Source organism: Doryrhamphus excisus, linkage group LG19 (genome assembly GCF_037039965.1).
Source record: "Doryrhamphus excisus strain RoL-2023G ecotype Guam linkage group LG19, RoL_Dexc_Guam_v1.1, whole genome shotgun sequence".
Classification (NCBI taxonomy): domain Eukaryota; kingdom Metazoa; phylum Chordata; class Actinopteri; order Syngnathiformes; family Syngnathidae; genus Doryrhamphus; species Doryrhamphus excisus.
The window spans coordinates 1,265,273-1,290,499 of NC_136375.1; the positions used below are offsets into that span (position 1 = coordinate 1,265,273).

The 25,227-nt window shown below is 39.3% G+C and overlaps 3 protein-coding genes across 4 annotated transcripts in view; 2 read left to right on the plus strand and 1 right to left on the minus strand.

Annotated features, from left to right (window-relative positions):
• ptgr2 (prostaglandin reductase 2) overlaps window positions 1-5,016 on the plus strand; it is an 8,632-nt gene extending 3,616 nt beyond the window's left edge. The window contains exons 6-8 of the mRNA XM_058056524.2: window positions 2,172-2,381; window positions 4,350-4,389; window positions 4,481-5,016. Coding sequence (XP_057912507.2) covers window positions 2,172-2,381; window positions 4,350-4,389; window positions 4,481-4,545 — 315 coding nt within the window. The 3' untranslated portion in view covers window positions 4,546-5,016. The remainder of the gene's footprint in view (window positions 1-2,171; window positions 2,382-4,349; window positions 4,390-4,480) is intronic.
• On the minus strand, window positions 4,563-22,457 carry tmem62 (transmembrane protein 62). The gene is made up of 13 exons (XM_058056523.2): window positions 20,957-22,457; window positions 18,825-18,936; window positions 18,595-18,732; window positions 17,720-17,765; window positions 15,958-16,099; window positions 14,833-14,957; window positions 14,633-14,755; window positions 14,391-14,546; window positions 12,241-12,400; window positions 11,946-12,144; window positions 11,742-11,837; window positions 11,082-11,200; window positions 4,563-8,043 (listed from the first exon to the last, which is right to left on the minus strand). The coding sequence occupies exons 1-13, from the start codon at window positions 21,155-21,157 to the stop codon at window positions 7,729-7,731; spliced, it is 1,932 nt and encodes a 643-aa protein (XP_057912506.2). The 5' UTR covers window positions 21,158-22,457; the 3' UTR covers window positions 4,563-7,728.
• Window positions 21,052-25,227, plus strand: part of ttbk2a (tau tubulin kinase 2a) — a 31,064-nt gene continuing 26,888 nt past the window's right edge. Inside the window, exon 1 of one of the 2 annotated variants that reach the window (XM_058056519.2) lies at window positions 21,052-22,331. The gene's annotated coding sequence lies outside the window, so the exon portion shown is untranslated. The remainder of the gene's footprint in view (window positions 22,332-25,227) is intronic. The other variant, XM_058056520.2, reaches the window with a different exon arrangement.

The following is a 25,227-nucleotide window of genomic DNA, read 5'->3' on the forward strand; positions in this document are numbered from 1 at the left end:
TAGAAAAAAACATACATAAGTCACACTGGAGTATAAGTCACACAAGGCCAAAAATACATCATTAGGTAGAAAAAAAACATACATAAGTCGCTCCGGAGTATAAGTCGCACAAGGCCAAAAATACATTATTAGGTGGAAAAAAAACATACATAAGTCGCACTGGAGTATAAGGCGCATGAGGCTAAAAATACATCATTAGGTAGAAAAAAACATACATAAGTCACAATGGAGTATAAGTCACATGAGGCCAAAAATACATCATTACGTAGAAAAAAACATACATAAGTCGCTCCGGAGTATAAGTCGCACAAGGCCAAAAATGCATCATTAAATAGAAAAAAAACATACATAAGTCGCACTGGAGTATAAGTCGCACAAGGCCAAAAATGCATCATTAAATAGAAAAAAAACATACATAAGTCGCACTGGCGTATAAGTCACATGAGGCCAAAAATACATCATTACGTAGAAAAAAACATACATAAGTCGCACAAGGCCAAAAATGTATCATTAGGTAGAAAAAAAACATACATAAGTCGCTCCGGAGTATAAGTCGCTTAAGGCCAAAAATGCACCATTAGGTAGAAAGAAACATACATAAGTCGCACTGGAGTATAAGTCGCACAAGGACAAAAATGCATAAGTAGCTAGAAAAAAACATACATAAGTCACACTGGAGTATAAGTCACATGAGGCCAAAAATACATCATTACGTAGAAAAAAACATACATAAGTCGCACTGGAGTATAAGTCGCACAAGGCCAAAAATGCATCATTAAATAGAAAAAAAACATACATAAGTCGCACTGGAGTATAAGTCGCACAAGGACAAAAATGCATAAGTAGCTAGAAAAAAAACATACATAAGTCACACTGGAGTATAAGTCACATGAGGCCAAAAATACATCATTACGTAGAAAAAAACATACATAAGTCGCTCCGGAGTATAAGTCGCTTAAGGCCAAAAATGCACCATTAGGTAGAAAAAAACATACATAAGTCGCACAAGGACAAAAATGCATAAGTAGCTAGAAAAAAACATACATAAGTCACAATGGAGTATAAGTCACATGAGGCCAAAAATACATCATTACGTAGAAAAAAACATACATAAGTTGCTTCGGAGTATAAGTCGCACAAGGCCAAAAATGCATCATTAGGTACAAAAAAAACATACATAAGTCGCTCCGGAGTATAAGTTGCACAAGGCCAAAAATGCATCATTAGGTACAAAAAAAAACATACATAAGTCGCACTGGAGTATAAGTCGCACAAGGAAAAAAATGCATAAGTAGCTAGAAAAAAACATACATAAGTCACAATGGAGTATAAGTCACATGAGGCCAAAAATACATCATTACGTAGAAAAAAACATACATAAGTCGCTCCGGAGTATAAGTCGCACAAGGCCAAAAATGCATCATTAAATAGAAAAAAAACATACATAAGTCGCACTGGAGTATAAGTCGCACAAGGAAAAAAATGCATAAGTAGCTAGAAAAAAACATACATAAGTCACAATGGAGTATAAGTCACATGAGGCCAAAAATACATCATTACGTAGAAAAAAACATACATAAGTCGCTCCGGAGTATAAGTCGCACAAGGCCAAAAATGCATCATTAAATAGAAAAAAAACATACATAAGTCGCACTGGAGTATAAGTCGCACAAGGACAAAAATGCATAAGTAGCTAGAAAAAAACATACATAAGTCACAATGAAGTATAAGTCACATGAGGCCAAAAATACATCATTACGTAGAAAAAAAACATACATAAGTCGCTCCGGAGTATAAGTCGCACAAGGCCAAAAATGCATCATTAAATAGAAAAAAAACATACATAAGTCGCACTGGAGTATAAGTCGCACAAGGCCAAAAATACATCATTAGGTAGAAAAAACATACATAAGTCGCACAAGGCTAAAAATGCATCATTAAGTAGAAAAAAAACATACGTAAGTCGCACTGGAGTATAAGTCGCACAAGGCCAAAAATGCATCATTAAGTAGAAAAAAAACATACATAAGTCGCACTGGAGTATAAGTATATAAGAAGATGATTTAGTGGCATACTAGTTTCTCACACGAAGGAGACGATTGAGGTGAATTCCGTGGACGAAGTAATTACCGAAACAAATCTCCTTTCCGGTTTTTGGGTCTCCCCTGCAGATGAACGACGGCGGCCATGTTGTCCTGTGTGGGCAGATCTCGCAGTACAACAGGGACGTACCCTACCCGCCACCCCTGAGCCAGGAAAGCCAGGAGAACCTTGCCAGGAAGAAGATCACCAGGGAGAGGTTCATGGTGCTCCATTACATGAACAAAGCCGATGCTGCCCTGGCCGAGCTCGCTCACCTGGTCACCGCCGGACACGTCAAGGTGAGGAGCTACGCTATTTTCTAATTTTCCATACATTTTTAACGACAATACACATCTGACACGTTTAGCTTTTCATAAAACACAAAAAAAATGATTTTTTTAAAATGTGTAGATTAAAGAAATAAGAAAACGTTGCACAAAAACATATTTAAGCTCCAGCAGGACTTCCATGTAGACACAACCCAGTGTCTTCCACCGCTAACTGGGTGTGCTGGAGCCTATCCCAGCTGACTTTGGGCTAACATACATGTTAGGACAGGGGTCTCAAACTCAATTTACTTGGGGGCCACTGGAGCTCGGGTCTGGGTGAGACTGGGCCACATCAGGTTTTACAAAAAAAAATACATCATTAGGTAGAAAAAAACATACATAAGTCGCACAAGGCCAAAAATACACCATTAGGTAGAAAAAAAACATACATAAGTCGCACTGGAGTATAAGTCGCACAAGGCCAAATATACACCATTAGGTAGAAAAAAAACATAAGTCGCACAAGGACAAAAATGCACTATTAGGTAGAAAAAAACATACATAAGTCGCACAAGGACAAAAATGCATCAAATGTATAAGTCGTACAAGGCCAAAAATACATCATTAGGTATAAGTCGCACTGGAGTATAAGTTGCACAAGGCCAAACGTGTATAATTAGGTCGAAAAAACATACATAAGTCACTCCGGAGTATAAGTCGCACAAGGCCAAAAATACATCATTAGGTAGGAAAAAAAACATACATAAGTCGCACTGGAGTATAAGTCGCACAAGGACAAAAATACACCATTAGGTAGAAAAAAAACATACATAAGTCGCACTGGAGTATAAGTCGCACAAGGACAAAAATACACCATTAGGTAGAAAAAAACATACATAAGTCGCACAAGGACAAAAATGCATCAAATGTATAAGTCGTACAAGGCCAAAAATACATTGTGAGGTAGAAAAAACATACATAAGTCGCTCCATAATATAAGTCGCACAAGGCCAAAAATACATTGTGAGGTAGAAAAAACATACATAAGTCGCTCCAGAATATAAGTCCAACAAGGCCAAAAATACATTATTAGGTCGAAAAAAACATACATAAGTCACACTGGAGTATAAGTCGCACAAGGACAAAAATACATCATTAGGTAGAAAAAAAAACATACATAAGTCGCACTGGAGTATAACTTGCACAAGGCCAAAAGTGCATCATTAGGTAGAAAAAAACATACATAAGTCGCACTGGAGTATAAGTCGCACAAGGACAAAAATGCACCATTAGGTAGAAAAAAACATACATAAGTCGCACAAGGACAAAAATGCATCAAATGTATAAGTCGTACAAGGCCAAAAATACATTGATGTAGAAAAAACATACATAAGTCGCTCCAGAATATAAGTCGCACAAGGCCAAAAATACATTATTAGGTCGAAAAAAACATACATAAGTCACACTGGAGTATAAGTCGCACAAGGCCAAAAATACATTATTAGGTCGAAAAAAACATACATAAGTCACACTGGAGTATAAGTCGCACAAGGCCAAAAATACATCATTAGGTAGAAAAAAAAACATACATAAGTCGCACTGGAGTATAACTTGCACAAGGCCAAAAGTGCATCATTAGGTAGAAAAAAACATACATAAGTCGCACTGGAGTATAAGTCGCACGAGGACAAAAATGCACCATTAGGTAGAAAAAAACATACATAAGTCGCACAAAGACAAAAATGCATCAAATGTATAAGTCGTACAAGGCCATAAATACATTGAGGTAGAAAAAACATACATAAGTCGCTCCAGAATATAAGTCGCACAAGGCCAAAAATACATTATTAGGTCGAAAAAAACATACATAAGTCACACTGGAGTATAAGTCGCACAAGGCCAAAAATACTTTTTTGCCTTTGCCATCAAGAGATCATGAAACCTATCCCGTGTACGCCACATTGTTTATTTTTTTTATCGTTTTGACCCCCAACGCAGGTGCTGGAAACCATCGAGAACGGCATTGAAAATATGGGAGGTAAGTTCTTGACGTTCTTTTAACATGACCTTCAACGTTTGACCTTCAACATTTGCAGCAGTTCTAGTATTGGTTTATTTTCCCCTTGCAGTCGCCTTCTGCTCGATGATGAAAGGCGGAAACCTAGGCAAGCAGATGGTCAAGATCTGCCATTGATGACACAAAGCGCTAGATTGTATAGAACGTTTTTATTCCACAGCACTAGAAACCATTCATTGGAAGAAAAAAAACAAAAACAAAACGTGGGTGCGCCCTTTTTTTCAGTCCCAAACGCCCCCATTCGTGTGTGTGTGATTGAACAGCAGCGTATCGTAAAAGCACAGTGGCTGAAGGTTGATTTATTGTAAAGGGTCGTCATCATTTGGGGAGGGAACTCGTGTACTGTAGGTCTTGGTCTAGGTTCAGCAGTGCCCCCCGCAGGGAAGATGAGGCATTGCCAGGGTGTTTCCCACAGGACTTACATGTATTTGTGGCAGTCTACTTGGATTTATTATGGCTTCACTCTATCACGTTATTTTTTTTTTCAAAAATAAATCAAATCTTGCCGATTCGTGGTTGACTATGGCCTAAAATTTATCAAAAGATATGAATTTTTATTTTAAGCAAATTCAATGTATTTTTTTGTTTTTATGACGCATTTTCAAGCGTAAAAAAAAGTCATTTGAAGCATTCAGAAGACATTGAGAACATTATACGGGACGGTGGTTGAGTGGTTAGCGCGCAGACCTCAGAGCTAGGAGACCAGGGTTCAATTCCACCCTGTGTGGAGTTTTGCATGTTCTCCCCACCCACATTCCAAAATGTGATTGGCCGGGGTGGACTCCGCCTCTCGCCCCAATACAGCTGTGATAGGCTCCAGCACCCCTTGCGGACCCTCGTGAGGATAAGCGGTAGAAAATGAATGAATTAATATTAATATGAGTCTGCACGGGGGTCAAGTGGTTAGCACACAGGCCTCGCAGTTAGGAGACCCCGAGTTCAATTCCACCAATTGCATGTTCTCCCCATGCATGCGTGGGTTTTCTCCGGGTACTCCGGTTTCCTCCCACATTCCAAAAACATGCTAGGTTAATTAGCCACTCCAAATTGTCCATAGGTATGAATGTGAGTGTGAATGGTTGTTTGTCTATATGTGCCCTGGGATTGGCTGGCCACCAGTCCAGGGTGTACCCCGCCTCTCGCCCCAAAACAGCTGGGATAGGCTCCAGCACCCCCGCGACCCTCGTGAGGATAAGCGGTAGTAAATGAATGAATGAATGATCAATATAATATATAATTAAAATAAAGTATGAAGACAGCTGGGATAGGCTCCAGCACCCCCGCGACCCTCGTGAGGAAAAAGCGGTAGAGAATGAAGACAGCTGGGATAGGCTCCAGCAACCCTTCGTGAAGAAAAAGCGGTAGAAAATGAATGAATGAATGAATTATCAATATAATATATAATTAAAATAAAGTATGAAGACAGCTGGGATAGGCTCCAGCACCCCCTCATGAGAAAAAGGCGGTAGAAAATGAATGAATGAGTGAATTATCAATATAATTTATAATTAAAATACAGTATAAAGACAGCTGGGATAGGCTCCAGCACCCCCACGAGCCTCATGAGGAAAAAGCGGTAGAGAATGAAGACAGCTGGGATAGGCTCCAGCACCCCCGCGACCCTCGTGAGGAAAAAGCGGTAGAAAATGAATGAATTATCGATATAATATATAATTAAAATAAAGTATGAAGACAGCTGGGATAGGCTCCAGCACCCCCTCGTGAGAAAAAGGCGGTAGAAAATGAATGAATGAGTGAATTATCAATATAATTTATAATTAAAATACAGTATAAAGACAGCTGGGATAGGCTCCAGCACCCCCGCGAGCCTCGTGAGGAAAAAGCGGTAGAGAATGAAGACAGCTGGGATAGGCTCCAGCACCCCTTCGTGAAGAAAAAGCGTTAGAAAATGAATGAATGATATTATATGATGATATTATGTAGTATTGTCCCTGGGTGTCGGACATGTGACATCAGGGGTGTCCAAACCTGGCCGGGAGACCAGGATAGTGTACATCTACCCATGTGGATATGCTAAGAGGTTAGATATGTTTCAAGAAAAAAAAACAGCTTTGTCGTATCGCTGAACATTATATTCATATTCATTTTTTTCTAGTGAAAAATAATAACAATAATAACTAATAACTGTGTTTAAATAAACATTTCAGTAACAGGGAATCGAACTCTGTGTATCGCTTTTGGCACGTTTGTGCGTTTGTTCCATGGAACAACGGCACGAACGTAGTGAGCCCTTACAGTCTTTGTCTTGGCGGGGGGGGGGTGGAGGCGGGGCCGCTAGCATACGCACAGAGTGCAGAGTAGTGTCACGCGGTATAAAATTACGAGTATTTCTTGTTTAAGCATACTTTTCGAATGTGCCGTGGGGCCGCACTTTGGACACCCCTGCTGTGATATTTTTCAAGCCTCCAAAATGTGTCCTGTCGGAAAAAGTCGTCATGTTTGACCGAAGCTACGTTAGCGACACCGTCCCGTTATAATGTGTTTATGAGCCAGGGCCAACAGGCAGCCGCCACAAGTACACGTATGCATGAATGTATGGGAAACACTGCCATCGTGTGTCCAGGTAGTGCAGGTGCACCCAATGTGGCATTCAGTGCTTCTCTGGAATAGGATTCTATTTGGCCGTTTTTCAGTACTTTGGATTATTTTTTCTAGTGCAGAAGGGGCGGGCAGGTGGCGGGGGCGGCAGGGGGGGGTGAAAATCCCAAAATATGATCATAAATGAATTTAGAAAACAGCATAGAGGTTCAATTCACAGCTAAAACACATTCACATTTTTCTCTATTCATATGTACTTTTTTTGTCTCGTCGGCTACTGCGGAGTAGAAAAAAAAAGGTCTGCGAGGGGGTTCCTGAGAATCCCAACAACAGCTCGCTCGCTCGCCATTGGTCAGTCAGTCACGCCACGAGAGAGAGAACGCGTGTGGATATGAGGAAGGATGGCGTGGAGAATAAAAGAGTGTAAACAAGTTAGCTGTTGGCACGTCCAGCCGTCATTAGGATGTGTTGGACTCGTCCTTTGGCAGTGGCGAAGTGGCGCGGGGGGGGCAAGGCAACACTTGTGGGGGGGGGAAAGTGCTAAAGCTCAAGTAAACAATCCAAAGTTTTTTTTTGTTTGTTTTTTTTTTTTTTTAAACACGTGTACACGTTACATGTGCTGACCGGTGCTTTACACTTTAAACATGCATGACCAGTAAATCATATGGAGGGAGTGACATATATATTTATATATATATATATATATATATGTGTGTGTGTGGGTGTGGGTGTGGCTTACTGTCAAGACAGCGACACGCTCTTGACACCCTGGAAAGGGGCGGGGCACGTCCAGGCGCGGTACACCAGCATCAGGCCCAGTCCCAGCGCCCACGTGCGCACCGGAGACAGGAAGAAGGCCACGGGGCCGTAGGTCTCCAGCAGGAAGTAGCAGGAGTGCGCCTGCCAGGCGAGCAGCAGCAGCATCAGCAGGTGCACGGCCGCGTTTCGCCAGCGGCACGTCGGTCGCAGGAGCATGGAGCGGAAGGTGTTGCCGTGGTAACGGTGGTGGAGGGTCCAGCACAGGTAAAAGGTGAGCGGCATGTTGAAGAAGAGCAGCTGGAGGACGGGAAAGGAAAACCACGGAATTACGACTTCAAATGGACTTGGAATTCATCCGTTCCGGGGTCAAAACTGCCCCCATCGTTATCCATCACACAGCACATTCGAAAAATATCATTAAACAGCAAAATGCAACATAAATCACAAGTCATTTTACAAGAATAAAGTCAAAATATTCAAAGAATAAAGTTCCAGAAAGTGATCATTTTACAAGAATAAGATCATAATATTATGAGAGAAAATAACATTTTACTTTGTTGTCATATTACGAGGAGCAAACAAAACAATAAATTGTCATTTTTGGGAAGATAAGTTGTGGAAAAAGTGCCAATATTACAAGAAAAAAAGTCAAAATAATATGGGAATAAAGTCATTTTATGAGAAATAATATTTGGAAAAAAAAAATAAACAATAGAAATTGAGTAAACAACTAATTTTATGAGAATAGATTATCATTCAGAATTAGTTATCTTAATTATTTAAGAATAAATTCTGAAATTATTTAATAAGCAACAGATTATTTTTTATAATTATTTATGCATGAGTCATTATTGTTATATTAATATATATGTACTGTATTTTTATATAGTGTATTAATTCTTGAATTATTTGTTATTACTATTAATTACATTATTAAAAGAAAAAAGTTGTAATTTTAAGAGAATAATCATAAATTATATTATATATACACTACCGTTCAAAAGTTTGGGGTCACTTAGAAATTTCCTTATTTTTTTAAGAAAAGCACTGTTTTTTTCAACGAAGATAACTTTAAACTAATCAGAAATACACTCTATACATTGTTAATGTGGTAAATGACTATTCTAGCTGCAAATGTCTGGTTTTTAGTGTAATATCTACATAGGTGTATAGAGGCCTATTTCCAGCAACTATCACTCCAGTGTTCTAATGGTACAATGTGTTTGCTCATTGCGTCAAAAGGCTAATGGATGATTAGAAAACCCTTGTGCAATCATGTTGGCACAGCTGAAAACAGTGTAGCTGGTTAGAGACTCTATGAAACTGACCTTCCTTTGAGCAGGTTGAGTATCTGGAGCATCACGTTTGTGGGGTCGATTAAACGCTCAAAATGACCAGAAAAAGAGAACTTTCATGTGAAACTCGACAGTCTATTCTTGTTCTTAGAAATGAAGGCTATTCCATGCAAGAAATTGCCAAGAAACTGAAGATTTCCTACAACGGTGTGTACTACTCCCTTCAGAGAACAGCACAAACAGGCTCTAACCAGAGTAGAAAGAGAAGTGGGAGGCCCCACTGCACATCTAAGCAAGAAGATAAGTACATTAGAGTCTCTAGTTTGAGAAATAGACGCCTCACAGGTCCTCAACTGGCAGCTTCATTAAATAGTACCCGCAAAACGCCAGTGTCAACATCTACAGTGAAGAGGCGACTCCGGGATGCTGGCCTTCACGGCAGAGTGGCAAAGAAAAAAACATATCTGAGACTGGCCAATAAAAGAAAAAGATTAATATGGGCAAAAGAACACAGACATTGGACAGAGGAAGATTGGAAAAAAGTGTTATGGACGGACGAATCAAAGTTTGAAGTGTTTGGATCACACAGAAGAACATTTGTGAGACGCAGAACAACTGAAAAGATGCTGGAAGAGTGCCTGACACCATCTGTCAAGCAAGGTGGGGGTAACGTGATGGTCTGGGGTTGCTTTGGTGCTGGTAAGGTGGGAGATTTGTTCAAGGTAAAAGGGATTTTGAATAAGGAAGGCTATCACTCCATTTTGCAACGCCATGCCATACCCTGTGGACAGCGCTTGATTGGAGCCAATTTCATCCTACAACAGGACAATGACCCAAAGCACACCTCCAAATTGTGCAAGAACTATTTAGAGAAGAAGCAGGCAGCTGGTATTCTATCTGTAATGGAGTGGCCAGCGCAGTCACCAGATCTAAACCCCATTGAGCTGTTGTGGGAGCAGCTTGACCGTATGGTACGCAAGAAGTGCCCATCCAGCCAATCCAACTTGTGGGAGGTGCTTCTAGAAGTGTGGGGTGAAATTTCTCCAGATTACCTCAACAAATTAACAGCTAGAATGCCAAAGGTCTGCAATGCTGTCATTGCTGCAAATGGAGGATTCTTTGACGAAAGCAAAGTTTGAAGGAACAAATTATTATTTCAAATACAAATCATTATTTCTAACCTTATCAATGTCTTGACTATATTTTCTATTCATTTTAAAACTCATGTGGTAAATAAAAGTGTGACTTTTCATGGAAAACACAAAATTGTCTGGGTGACCCCAAACTTTTGAACGGTAGTGTATATATAATTATATATATATAGTATAATCATAAAATTATATATATATATACATAATATACTTTTATGATTATTCTCAAAATTACAACTTTTTTCTTATATATATATATAAATACATAATATGATGTATTAATACTTCATGAATTATTCGTTATTACTATTAATTAATTACATTATTAAAAGAAAAAAGTTGTAATTTTATCAGAATAGATTATCATTTAGAATTGGTTATCTTAATTATTTAAAAAATAAATAAATTATGAAATTGTTAAATAAGCAACAGATTATTTTTTTATAATTATTTATGCATTAGTTATTATTGTTATATTAATTATATATGTACTGTATTATATAATGTATTAATAATTCATGAATTATTTGTTATTACTATTAATTTATTACATTATTAAAAGAAAAAAGTTGTAATTTCATGAGAATATTCATAAAATTATATTATATGTATATATATAATTATATAGAGAATAATCATAAAATTATATATAATAATTTATGATTATTCTCATAAAATTACAACTTTTTTCTTATATATATATACATAATTATATGATGTATTAATACTTCATGAATTATTCATTATTACATTATTAAAAGAAAAAAGTTGTAATTTTATGAAAATAATCCTGTAATATAACAGTAATAACAGTATTATTTTATTTGCATAAAGATGAAGCATTAAGCGCAAATGTGCTGATCGGGCATGAGAAAGGCGAGCGCCCCACCTGAATGACCCCCACCACGAACGTCAGGCTGCCCTCCAGGAAGTGGCCGTCGATGACCATCCCGAAGGCGAAGCAGGCACCGCTGTGGCCGTCGATCAGCTCCCCGATGAACCACGGTCCTGGAGAAGACGATTCTTTCATTTAGATCAGGGGTCTCAAACACGCGGGCCGCGGGCCAAATGTGGCCCGCAGGACACTAGTTTGAGGCCCCCGCCTTGATATGAAAGTTTAATGTTATTTGATATGGATGCTGTATGGTATCATGTACCCAGAAAAAATTATTACATTTGATTCATGTTCATGTTAAAGGTTAAATAACTGTTAATAGTTATCCTCCCTATCCGTGTGGAAGTGGTAAGTTTTTGCCTATTTAAGTTGAAATGAAATAACTTGAAGGCTACCGTTTAGGTCGCTAGCTGTCTAGTTTGCGAGTTAGCATGTGTCTCAAGACCCTGCAGTTGCGCAATATGTTGTAAATAAAAAGTATAAATGTGACTATAGTCGTGTTTTGTCATGTCTACAGGGCTCTAATAATGCTTTGTTCATTTTAATCTGAAAAAAATAATTTGTCTACCCACCAACTATATGTGGTTTCTTAACTTTTTATAATTATTATTATTATATTTATTTATTACTGATTGATGGTTTGTGCCGACCCACCTAAGGCTGTGCAGAGGTTGAAGAGCAGCAGAGCGTAGAAGAAGCCGTCCGCCTTACTGACGAGTCGCAGCGCCGTGCACACGGGAGAGGACAGAGCTGTTGAACGATATCAAGTTTCATTGAATGTAATAATTCTACGCATTATTATGTATACTGTTGAAATATATGAATACTAACTAAAAGAATTGAGTTGCTTATGCTGACCTCGGCGCGACAGGAGGGGGATGAACCTGAAGGACAGGAGCACGCCGACGTTGAGCAGCATGGTGAGCACAAAGGCCACCCGCCCGACCACGTAGTGATCCGTGAGCAGGATGAAGGACTGCACGAAGCCGAAGCTGGGGGTCACGTCCTCGCCCAGGGTGAAGTGATGCTCCCGGACGCTGTGCCGCCCCGACGAATCCTGACTCATTCACAAAAAAAAAAAAAGGGACACGAGTCAGGAAATGGAAGCATCGACCAAATCTACCACCTGTCAATCAAAGGATCCTGCACCCACCTCCACCTGGACCCGGATGGTGTGCAGCCCGGTGAGGTATTTGGACGGGTCCCAGGGCAGCACATAGAGGGGGCCTCCAGCAGGCTGTCCTGTCCCTAAAGGCTCCCCGTCCACGCTGACGTGTACCACCATGATGGCCGCCTCGGAGAAGGCCAAAATCCTGTCAACAATACACATGTTAGCATCTACGTTACAGTTGGGAGAATACTAAATTAGTTAATAATGAGACATACTGTATTATTATTATTATTGTTTGCACCTTTCTGATTTCTCTTTTTTTCTCACTTAAATGTTTCACATCAATCAAATGTAAATATTAGTCAGTGACGGGCGTGGCTTCGAATTCCTACGCCGGTCGGGTACATGAACGCGTCACGGCAGCTGCTAGCTTCTGGAGTTGACGCCACTGTAGCTGTTTAGCTCCGGGCGTTGACGCTATCTATATGTACAGCCGTGCGCGTCTATAAACGCGAGTGACGTTTATTCTCGCTTACTTTAACGTTAGACGCCGCCGATATATATATTCCTGTTGTATACGGTGTGTTTTTATGCCGTTACGTCCAGCCGTCTGGCTTGGTTGCTAACTTCCTGTTAGCTAGCCTCGTTAGCTAGTGTCGCTAACTGTGTTGCGGTTCATTTGTGAACACATTGCTAACTCGCGTATGTTGTGGCGGGCTTTGTGCTTGTGCTTGGTTCCATTGTAGTCACTTTTAGACTCTGTTTTGTGCTAGCTAGTATTGTTTTGTGTGTTTGTTCCCACACACATACACTACATACACACTACATACACATGCCCCCCATGCGCGCGCACCTACCTGTGATGTGACACGTGATCCAAATCAATAAAGACGCCATCAATCAAAATGGACGTCACCTGAACAGTATTGCTGTCCTGACCCGACGAAATATTAGTCAAAATATTAAAAGAAAAAAGTTCCAGAAAGTGATCATTTTAGGAGAATAAGATGGTAATATTATGACGGAAAATAACATTTTACTTTGTTGTCATATTACGAGGAACAAACAAAACAATAAATTGTCATTTTTGGAAAAGATAAGTTGTGGAAAGTAATAATATTACAAGAAAAAAAGTCAAATATTATGGGAATAAAGTCATTTTATGAGAAAAAATATTTGGAACAAAAAAAAAAGTAGAAATTGAGTAAACAGCTGTAATTTTATCAGAATAAATTATCATTTAGAATTAGTTATCTTAATTATTTAAGAATAAATTATTAAATAATAAAATAATATAATCACAAGTAATTTTACAAAAATAAAGTCAAAATATTAAAAGAAAAAAGTTCCAGAAAATGATCATTTTAGGAGAATAAGATGGTAATATTATGAGGGAAAATAACATTTTACATATTTGTCATATTACGAGGAACAAACAAAACATTAAATTGTCATTTTTGGAAAAGATAAGTTGTGGAAAAAGTAATAATATTACAAGAAAAAAAGTCAAAATATTATGGGAATAAAGTCATTTTATGAGAAAAAATATTTGGAACAAAAAAAAATTAGAAATTGAGTAAACAGCTGTCATTTTATGAGAATAGATTATATCTTAAATATTTAAGAATAAATTATGAAATTATTAAATAATAATACTAATAAATAAATAATATAATCACAAGTGATTTTACAAGAATAAAGTCAAAATATTAAAAGAAAAATATAGATTATCATTTAGAATTAGTTTTCTTAAGAATAAATCATGAAATATTAAATAAGCAACAGATTCTTTTTTTATAATTATTTATGCATTTAAGTTATTATTGTTATATTAATTCTATATGTACCGTATTATTATATAATGTATTAATACTTAATACCCTGGCATGATTGCTGACCATTGCCGCACCCAATTAAACCCCCCTTAGTACGCCCCAAAGCTAATACCCGGTTGGGCCACCCCGCCCTTAGCGGGAACAACTGCAATCAAGCTTTGCGATAACTTGCAATGAGTCTCTGAGGAATTTTGGTCCAATCGTCTTTGCAGCATGAGGCGCCTTTTTAAGGCTGGGTCATACTTTAAATACAAACTCCACACAGAGATGGCCGAGGGTGGAATCGAACACGGGTCTCCTAGCTGCTTTCCAAAACAAGATCATAAATAATCCAAAAAAATCACACAGCCCACCCACCTGATATGCGTGGACTTCCGTATGCGGCCCACTGGTTCCAGTCCAGGATGGAGGTACTGCACGTCCTTGGGGTTGGTGATGAGCACCACGGGCCACTCTTCAAACCTCAGGTCTGAGAAACTCAGCAGGTCGTGGTCAAAGGCCAGAATCCTGTACCTGGTTGGAGACCAAACCACTGAAAATACAAGGCGACCCGAGTCCAGGTCCAATGACAGAGTTGAGAAACGTCACGTCTGTCTTACCTGCGGTTGTCCATCCAGTCTCCGAGCTCCAGCTCCAGCGTGCCGCTGGGGTGCCGACTGTGGAGGACGGGCATTAAGCCACCCAGGGTGTGCAGGTGACCACACAGGTAGGCGATAGCGGACCTTAAAGACGAAGGAGACCGATTGGATGAATGACAATTTGGACTTTTTCATGGTTTCACAGGCAAGTCTGCTCCCACCTCATCAACTCCCGCACGCCTGGAGATGGAGAAACGATGGTGGAGGTGGTGTAGTGGCCGAACCAGATGGACTGGTTGCTTTTCAGACTCTCGGCTCGGTACGTGTCCAGCTTGTCCATATGAGTCTGAATGAGAGAATATCATTTCATATAATGAATACATTCATATTGATAATGCTGTACAAAATGTACATCATACATATTTCATATCACTAAAAAAATGCCTTTGGAATATTGATGTCAAATATTTACTCAGCTGCTAAGAATGCACTACATCAGGGGTCTCAAACATGCGGCCCGCGGGCCAAATGTGGCCCGCAGTTTAATGTTAGTGCGGCCCGCGCAAGTTTGATATGGATGCTGTATGGTATCATGTACCCAGAAAAAATTATTACATTCAATTAATGTTCATGTTAAAGGTTAAATAACTGTTAATAGTTATCCTCCCTATCCGTGTGGAAGTGGTAAGTTTTTGGCGATTTAAGTTTAAAGGAAATAACTCGAAGGCTACCGTTTAGGTGGCTAGCTCTCTAGTTTGCGAGTTAGCATGTGTCTCAAGACCCTGCAGTTGCGCAATATGTTGTAAATAAAAAGAGTATAAATGTGACTATAGTCGTGTTTTTCATTTTCTGTTTTTAATAAATGCGTTTTTTTTTTTTTTTTTTGGAAAACCTGATGCGACCTGAGACCCGAGCTCCAGTGGCCCCCCAAGTAAATTGAGTTGGAGACCCCTGCACTACATGGATCTCCATCAGATACACTTCTTTTTATACCATTATTATTATTATTATTATTATTATTATTATAAGCTGCTTTTTGGTCTGATATGTTGCTTAGGTGATTTCAATAAAATTCTCATTTAAAAAGTTTAAAAAGGTACATTTTATTAAATTATTAATTAATTAATTAATATTTATTCAATTAATAATTTTAATTAATATTTAATTTATTTATTATTAATATTTATATTAATTTTATTAATAATTTGTTCATATATAAAATATTACATTGTAAAATTAAATATTTGGAAAATAAAGGAAAAAATTCATGAAAATAAAATACAGTAAAAAAAAAAAATCAAATTTCAAACCAATACAAAAGAACGAAATAAAGGCGTGCCGCCCACCTGGTTGAAAATCCCGAAGAAATTATACGGCCTCTTGGGTCCTGGCGTCAGGGTGGCATCTGCGCACACAAAGGAGTAGCTTCCGAAGGGAGTTGTGTGAACGTAATGGAAGGAGCCCACCTTCTGATTGGCCGAGTATTTCCTGAAGACGACGGAAGAAAACAAGATCAGTCAACCTCGGAGATGAGGTGAGAAGCGCCGTCAACCAGGAGAACCTCGGTAGTAAAACTGCGGCTCCTCTGCATTGGGGTGGTGGTGCGGCTAATCTCTTGGCAGCTCCTTTACTTTAGGACGACTGTGCGCTTGAGCGACGGTGAGCTAATGACGGCAGGAGCCACTCACGACTGACCAATGCGCACAAAGATCACTTTATTAACAGCACTAAATTCATCAAACATCAACTTAATAGTCAAAACGTGTATATGTATATAATTATGTCCCAAAACGTTCAGAAATAATCTCAGAAATATAAAAACATGTATCAATACGAGTTTGAACAACATTTTCAAGTTTTTCCATTGAGGCGCTGCAATGACGTCAGCCTCCCTCTTTTTGCTTTGGGCTCCGGGGTCCTCTGTGGTGCCATTTTCTATGCTCTTCAACAAAATCCACGATGTGAACACTAAAATGTTGAGGTTTATCGATACGTTTGTATATTTCTGATGTACAACATTGAAGTGTTAGTTGCTGCGTGATGAATGTTGTAGCCAATTTGTTTAAGGTTACTAGCGTGTGGGCGTTGGTAGCAATCAGCTAGGCAGACGGTAGACAAGACAAACGGGTGATCGGTAGCAAGGATTAGAGCCACGTAAGCTAGTTTTTCAAGTGCGACTGTTAGTATGGGTGTTAAAGAACTTTTGTATTAGCTAATTAGCTATTAGCTATTATTAGCTATTATCGCTTTACACATTATCATGAGTTGGAAATGACTTAAAGGGGACCTATTATGCTAATTATGCTATTTTTTCTCTACACAGACTCTAGAGCAGCTACATGTGATAACCAGCACACAAAGCTTTCTAGTTCTTCCAGAATCTGCACCTATTCACTGTATTTCTTTGGATTTCGTGGTTCCTGTGAAAAAATGGTCACACCCATTCCACAGTGGTTGGTCCCACTTGCGAGTGCTTAAAAGGTTTGTGGTCCTGTTTGTGCCCCGAGCTGTTCCCAGTCCAGTGTGAAATGCCGTTGCCGGATTAAAATGCATTTATTTTGGTGGTACGGAATCAGGAACTCCAACCACCTCATGGTGGCTGGCGTCTTTGGGAATTGTAAACAAATGTGGCTTCCCCGTATGAGCCATTGCTCGCAGCGTAAACAAGAGCAGAGACCTTATCTGGCTTACAGACACACCCATATAAGGAAGTCCGCTCCTCTGTGACATCACAAAGGGGCAGTTTAACCACGCCTTCTGAAACCGAGCATTTTGAGCCATCTCAAACTTCTTTCAGGGCAACATTTTTTCGAATTTTATACGTCAGAAAAGTGGAAAAAGCATAACAGGTCCCATTTAAAGAGTCCCTAAAGTGGCATTTTTGTAGGTAGATTGCCAACACAATGAGCTGATTGTTGTTTGTAAGATGAAAGCACAAGTCAGACTGTTATACTAGTATTGAGTAATAATGACTTCCTGCAATTTCAATACAACAAATGTGCTCAGTGCTAAGTGGCCCCAATAATCCCATCTTTACGGCATACACCCCCATGGCGGCCACTATACGAGGAAATGCGGTTATAGGTGTAATAAAGTTGTTCTACCAACCGGTAATAGTTGTTGACGCTGTCCAGTGACATGATGTTGAAAGCATCTGCGGAGAAGAAAAGAAGCGTCATTATCGCGCACGGAACATTCCAGATGATTTTAACCGGGGGTCTCAAACATGCGGCCCGCGGGCCAAACGTGGCCCGCTGGACACTAGTTTGAGGCCCCCGCCTTGATATGAAAGTTAGTTTGATATGGATGCTGTATGGTATCATGTACCCAGAAAAAATTATTACATTTGATTCATGTTCATGTTAAAGGTTAAATAACTGTTAATAGTTATCCTCCCTATCCGTGTGGAAGTGGTAAGTTTTTGGCTATTTAAGTTGAAAGGAAATAACTTGAAGGCTACCGTTTAGGTCGCTAGCTCTCTAGTTTGCGAGTTAGCATGTGTCTCAAGACCCTGCAGTTGCGCAATATGTTGTAAATAAAAGTCCTGTCGTGTTTTGTCATGTCTACATACAGGGCTCTAATAATGCTTGTTATTGATATAATGTTTTTAATAATTTTTTTTTTTTTTTGGGGGGGGGGGGACCTGATACGGCCCAGTCTCACCCAGACCCGAGCTCCAGTGGCCCCCAGGTAAATTGAGTTTGAGACCCCTGATTTTAACGCAACAACAAGACATGGTTGTGTTACAGTCAGGATATCGACCCCCCCCCCCTGCATCGTGAAGGGACAGGATGTCCTTCATCATTTCTGGGAGGTGGATCTGGTTTCAGAATTATACGCCAGGCGTCCAAAGGAGGGGTCACACAGGACTTCCTGTCTGTGGCTAAAAATGTACACGCTACTTTCACATCGCCTTCGAGCGAGGCGGGACTAGGTTGATGATGATGATGATGATGATGATGGTGGTCATAATGGTGCATCACCGTGATTGCCGCGGATGTCGATCCACCTGGTGCGCTCCATCACGCGCGACCTCTTGAGGATGTTGTGGTAGGCCTGCCACTCCACCTCGTGCTGCAGGGAGCCCACTTTGCTCTCCGTCTTGGCGTCTGTCAGATCCCCTGTGACAAACGGGAAGGAAGACAGGTCTGTTGGGAATTTGAAGAAGAAGAAAAAAAAAAAAAAGGCAGCGTGACGGGGGAGTTCGAGGTACCTGTTACAAGCACGAGAGACGGCTTTATCACCTCCATGGTGACGGTGCAGAACTTTTCAAAGTCAGGGATGCGTTTCGGGTCACGGAAGCGGCTGATGTGGATGTCGGACACCTGGAATCGGAACACAAACAATCCAGAATAGAGATGCGTGATATCCGAATAAACTAATTTCCAATATCAATACACCACTATGTACATCTGTGCAATACTTTTTATACTCAGTATAGTTACTCCAGACTCCATTCACTGTGCAATATCAAGGCTCTAAATCAGGGGTCTCAAACTCAGGTTTTACAAAAAAAAAAAAACAACAACAAAAAACGCATTTATTAAAAACAAAAAAATTTTAAAAACTTTGCTTTGGTTCCAATTTTTACAACATATTGCGCAACCGCAGGGTCTTGAGACACATGCTAACTCGCAAACTAGAGAGCTAGCCACCTAAACAGTAGCCTTCATCCTTTGAACTTAAACAGCCAAAAACTTACCACTTCCACACGGATCGGGAGGATAACTATTAACAGTTATTTAACCTTTAACATGAACATTAATCAAACTTAATATTTTTTTCTGGGTACATGTGTCCTGCGGGCCACATTTGGCCCGCGGGTCGCGTGTTTGAGACCCCTGGTTAAAATTATCTGGAATGTTCCGTTTATTTACAACATATTGCGCAACTGCAGGGTCTTGAGACACATGCTAACTCGCAAACTAGAGAGCTAGCCACCTAAACGGTAGCCTTCGAGTTATTTCCTTTCAACTTAAATAGCCAAAAACTTACCACTTCCACACGGATAGGGAGGATAACTATTAACAGTTATTTAACCTTTAACATGAACATGAATCAAACGTAATATTTTTTTCTGGGTACATGTGTCCTGCGGGCCACATTTGGCCCGCGGGCCGCGTGTTTGAGACCCCTGGTTAAAATCATCTGGAATGTTCCGTTTATTTACAACATATTGCGCAACTGCAGGGTCTTGAGACACATGCTAACTTGCAAACTAGAGAGCTAGCCACCTAAACGGTAGCCTTCGAGTTATTTCCTTTCAACTTAAATAGCCAAAAACTTACCACTTCCACACGGATAGGGAGGATAACTATTAACAGTTATTTAACCTTTAACATGAACATTAATCAAACTTAATATTTTTTTCTGGGTACATGTGTCCTGCGGGCCACATTTGGCCCGCGGGCCGCGTGTTTGAGACCCCTGGTTAAAATCATCTGGAATGTTCCATTTATTTACAACATATTGCGCAACTGCAGGGTCTTGAGACACATGCTAACTCGCAAACTACAGAGCTAGCCACCTAAACGGTAGCCTTCGAGTTATTTCCTTTGAACTTAAATAGCCAAAAACTTACCACTTCCACACGGATAGGGAGGATAACTATTAACAGTTATTTAACCTTTAACATGAACATTAATCAAACTTAATATTTTTTTCTGGGTACATGTGTCCTGCAGGCCACATTTGGCCCGCGGGCCGCGTGTTTGAGACCCCTGGTTAAAATCATCTGGAATGTTCAGTTTATTTACAACATATTGCGCAACTGCAGGGTCTTGAGACACATGCTAACTCGCAAACTAGAGAGCTAGCCACCTAAACGGTAGCCTTCGAGTTATTTCCTTTGAACTTAAATAGCCAAAAACTTACCACTTCCACACGGATAGGGAGGATAACTATTAACAGTTATTTAACCTTTAACATGAACATGAATCAAACGTAATAATTTTTTCTGGGTACATGATACCATACAGCATCCATATCAAATAACATTAAACTTTCATATCAAGGCGGGGGCCTCAAACTAGTGTCCTGCGGGCTACATTTGGCCTGTGGGCCAGGTGTTTGAGACCCCTGTGCTAAAACAACCATGTCATCTGTCAAGCTGATTTTTTCCAGTGGGAGTTTAAAGCAATTTTGGACAAAAAGGGTTGAAGTTATATCGACGAGGGCAAAGTCTGCCAACTTCCGGTGCTGCCGGGCCACATTTTAACCTGACAATGCCAGACTTCTGTGCTCACTGACCCCTTTATGCCACTCATTCACACAAGCTCAGCCACAATGGCTTAGAGATAAATGAACAATACGCGGGACCTCAAGTAGAAGCAAATATGAGCTCACCTGCACAAACCAGAACACATTATCCAGAGTCTTCCCCGGAAATGGGGGAGAGTCGCCCTTGGTGTCGTCCCCATCCCAGCCATCCGGCCGCCGAACGCTCCGTTTCGGGTGCCAAGCCGTGTCATAGCTATCCAGCACCCAGGACGTGATGCACGCCAAGGCCAGTCCGAGGATAACCAGGACACCGAACAGCTTCAGCATCCTCCTGTAGCGGCCGGAGAGAGATGGACAAGCTGCCGCCGTCTGACCCAGCACAGAACGCTGGCTAACCACTAGGTTGTCACTACTAGCTAACGACACTAAACAACACTCAAACTACCCGCTGAGCCATAAACTACGTGACTAAACTATCAGCGCCCCAGACCGTTTGTGTGGCTGCCATCCTCCCCGCAGGAGACGCATCGAGGTAGCGGATTCATTCGCCAGCTCCGACCGGAGGAGGAAGTAGCTTCGATTGCGGCTAGCTAGCCATGTTAGCTTAACCGCCTGTCAAACTAGCCAAAGCGACAGAGACCGGCTGGACTTGGACGCGTCATTGTCACGTGATAAGACACGTAGCGTAGTAAGACGTCTCACTCGTCTACTTTTTCACCCCCGATGCGCTACAATTAAAGTAAAAATTGTAGCAATTAGCACTGATTTTTTAACGGCAAAATTCACTACCGTTTCAGTTTCTGAGCCGTTTCCCATCAGTTGAAATAGCTTCACAAACCGGGCTGTTGTTTCGCCGGTCGGTGTGTGCAACTAGCCGAGAATAAACAATCTTTCGGTTTAAAAGACCGCCATTTTGGACGCGTTCCAAACAAATCCCCTCATCAGACGCCAACGCGGCGGTCGGACTAGTTCGCCGTGTCGTGTTTTCGTTTAGTCGTTTATTGCGCAGCGAACACGGATAACAGCGGATGTGGTGTCATTGTTTACAAATAAATCAAAAAAAGACAACTCGTTGTGATGACGACATTCTGACGCCGAGAGAGAGAGAGAGAGAGAGAGAGCGCGTGCCTGCTGGCCGAGAACGCGCTTTTAAACATCGCACGCGCGAGCTTGGGCTCGCTGTTGCGAGGGCTCGAGACTCGGGGACGCGCACGCAGGAGAAGCCCTGTTTCCCCCCCTCACCGAGGTACGTGACGTCACGTTACGTCACGGCACGGCACGGCACTGTGGTCCGCATCGAGCCGACACAAGAGATGCTGAGGTGACAGCCGAGAAGGAGAAACACCCCGCCGCGTTTCCGCACCCTCCGCTCGCATCCACGGTCGGGGCGAGCCACCATGGGATTGATCTCCGAGTCGACCCGGGCCTCCTCCGCGGATTTAGCGGACGTTCTGTAACCACACCCGGCGGTTCTTTCGGATCGAGACTCGGCAGAGCAGAGGTAACGACCGCCGATCCAGATGCTTCCACCATTGCTGTTTTGTTTCTTGGCTCTCTCGCCATTGTGGACGTTTCAAGCTTGAGCGCAGCCGGCTAATGTGCTGTGGCAACCCCGGCTTGCTATGCGACGGCTCGCCACGGCGACGGCCCACTGCGGCTGGGGGAGGACGGGGGAGGACGGCGGAGGCCCCCCGCCTAAAACACGCCGCACCGCTTGTCACGCTTGCGCACTGTGGCGCTGTTACATGTTAGCATCACAATTCAAGGTGTGCAATGGTGGAGTGTGCAGCCTTATGCAGAATACATCCACGCACACGCAATGTGGCTTCCACGCCTGATCCATGTCTCCATGTCTCCATGCATGCATGCTGGGGTGTGGAAAGGGAGGGCTTGTCTCCACACAAAAATATATATTTAACATGTTTTAACATATATACCAATATAAATGTACAACATAAATATGGCTGTGCTGCAGTCATTTTAATAAATAAATATAAAGGAGAAAATGTGTAAACATGTTAAATAAGTAGCTACAAAAATTTAGAAATATAGCCCTCCATAAAAAAAAATATTTTAAAGAACTAAACAAATATGGATGGGCTGCAGAAAAGGAAATGAATAAATATAATAAATATATAAGTATAAGCATGGAGCAGAAAACATGTTTCAAATTTGTCAAAATATTTTGGGTGCACAGGAAAAGTGTTAAAATATTTTGATAATACCATTTGCCATCAGAAAATTATAAAAAAAATATTAAATTAAATATATAGAAAATTATATATTTTGGATATGGTGCAAAAATTAATTAACTGAAATTAAAAAAAACCCTGTTGTGACAGATTCAAAGCACAGAAGAGGAGAGGGGGCAAACCAACATGGCGCTGCAGCGCGGTCGCCATGGAGATGGTCGGGGTCACGGGCGTGTGTGATTCATGGGCGGCTGTCTTGAACGGGGGTGTCACTTTCACAGCGGCGGTCATGCTGGTTAGAGTCTTATTCCAGCCTAAATCCGAACCGTCCTAATCCATTCTGTTTTTTTTTTTTTAGCAGTTTTTCCTTTTTTTTTTTTTTACTGATCCCACGTTCTAAAATATTGCAAGTTGTCATTACAACCACTTTGCACCACACGCCCCCGGAGAAGCCAATAGTGTTCTTTGCTTCTGTTTACAAATACATCTGCTTTGTCCGGTCATATTTTAATTGTTCATTTTCTTCACATGAATGGTGAAATGTTCTCGTTCTCGTGCATGGCCTCGTGAGTCTCGTCTCCCGGCACCCCCACTGCTGCTGTAGCCATTTATTGCTGTAGTGTAGGGGGGGTAAAATCTCGTACTTCACTAGTCCGCAATAACAATGTTGTATCATTCGTGCATGTGATATTGGTCGGTTCGGCTCAAATGTACCAGGATGCTACTCCAGCTCTGAAAAAAAGAAATTAATTTTAATTTTAATTTTAATTTTAATTTTAATTTTAATTTTAATTTTAATTTTAATTTTAATTTTAATTTTAATTTTAATTTTGTCATAATTATAATTTAAATTTTAATTTTAAATAATAACTTTTAAAATTAATTAAAATAAAATATTATTATATTAATATTCAAATTAAAATTAAAAAATTGAAAATCTAAATTAAAATAAAAAATAACATAAGAATTTTAATTATAATTTTAATTAAAATGGATATACTGGATATACTGGATATACTTTAGAGTAGTCAGGATACAGCTTGAATTTTAATTTTAATTTTAATTTTAGTCATAATTTTAGTCATAATTCTAATTTTAATTTAAAAATTTTAGTCATAATTATAATTTAAATTTAAATTTTAAATAATAACTTTTAAAATTAATTAAATTAAAATAAAGTATTATTATATTAATATTCAAATTAAAATTTAAAAATTGAAAATCTAAATTAAAATAAAAAATAAAATAAGAATTTTAATTATAATTTTAATTAAAATGGATATACTGAATATACTGGATATACTTTAGAGTAGTCAGGGTACAGCTTGAATTTTAATTTTAATTTTAATTTTAATTTTAATTTTAATTTTAATTTTAATTTTAATTTTAATTTAAAAATTTTAGTCATAATTATAATTTAAATTTTAATTTTAAATAATAACTTTTAAATTTAATTAAATTAAAATAAAATATTATTATATTAATATTCAAATTAAAATTAAAAAATTGAAAATCTAAATTAAAATAAAAAATAAAATAAGAATTTTAATTATAATTTTAATTAAAATGGATATACTGGATATACTTTAGAGTAGTCAGGATACAGCTTAAATTTTAATTTTAATTTTAATTTTAGTCATAATTTTAGTCATAATTCTAATTTTAATTTAAAAATTTTAGTCATAATTATAATTTAAATCTAAATTTTAAATAATAACTTTTAAAATTAATTAAATTAAAAAAAATATTATTATATTAATATTCAAATTAAAATTTAAAAATTGAAAATCTAAATTAAAATAAAAAATAAAATAAGAATTTTAATTATAATTTTAATTAAAATGGATATACTGGATATACTGGATATACTTTAGAGTAGTCAGGGTACAGCTTGAATTTTAATTTTAATTTTAATTTTAATTTTAATTTTAATTTTAATTTTAATTTTAATTTTAATTTTAATTTTAATTTTAATTTTACATTTTACATTTTACATTTTACATTTTACATTTTACATTTTACATTTTGCATATGTATGAGACATATGTACCACATACAGGACGTCGGCCATTTCCTATTCTACGGGTGTCCCAATCAGCAGCCAAAGGAAAAGCAGAAAATGACACGTTTGGTTATTTCGTTCATGCTAGTAGCATGCTAGCAGTATCCGTCATCTGCCAGTGTCATTGGGACGTTGAAGCATGG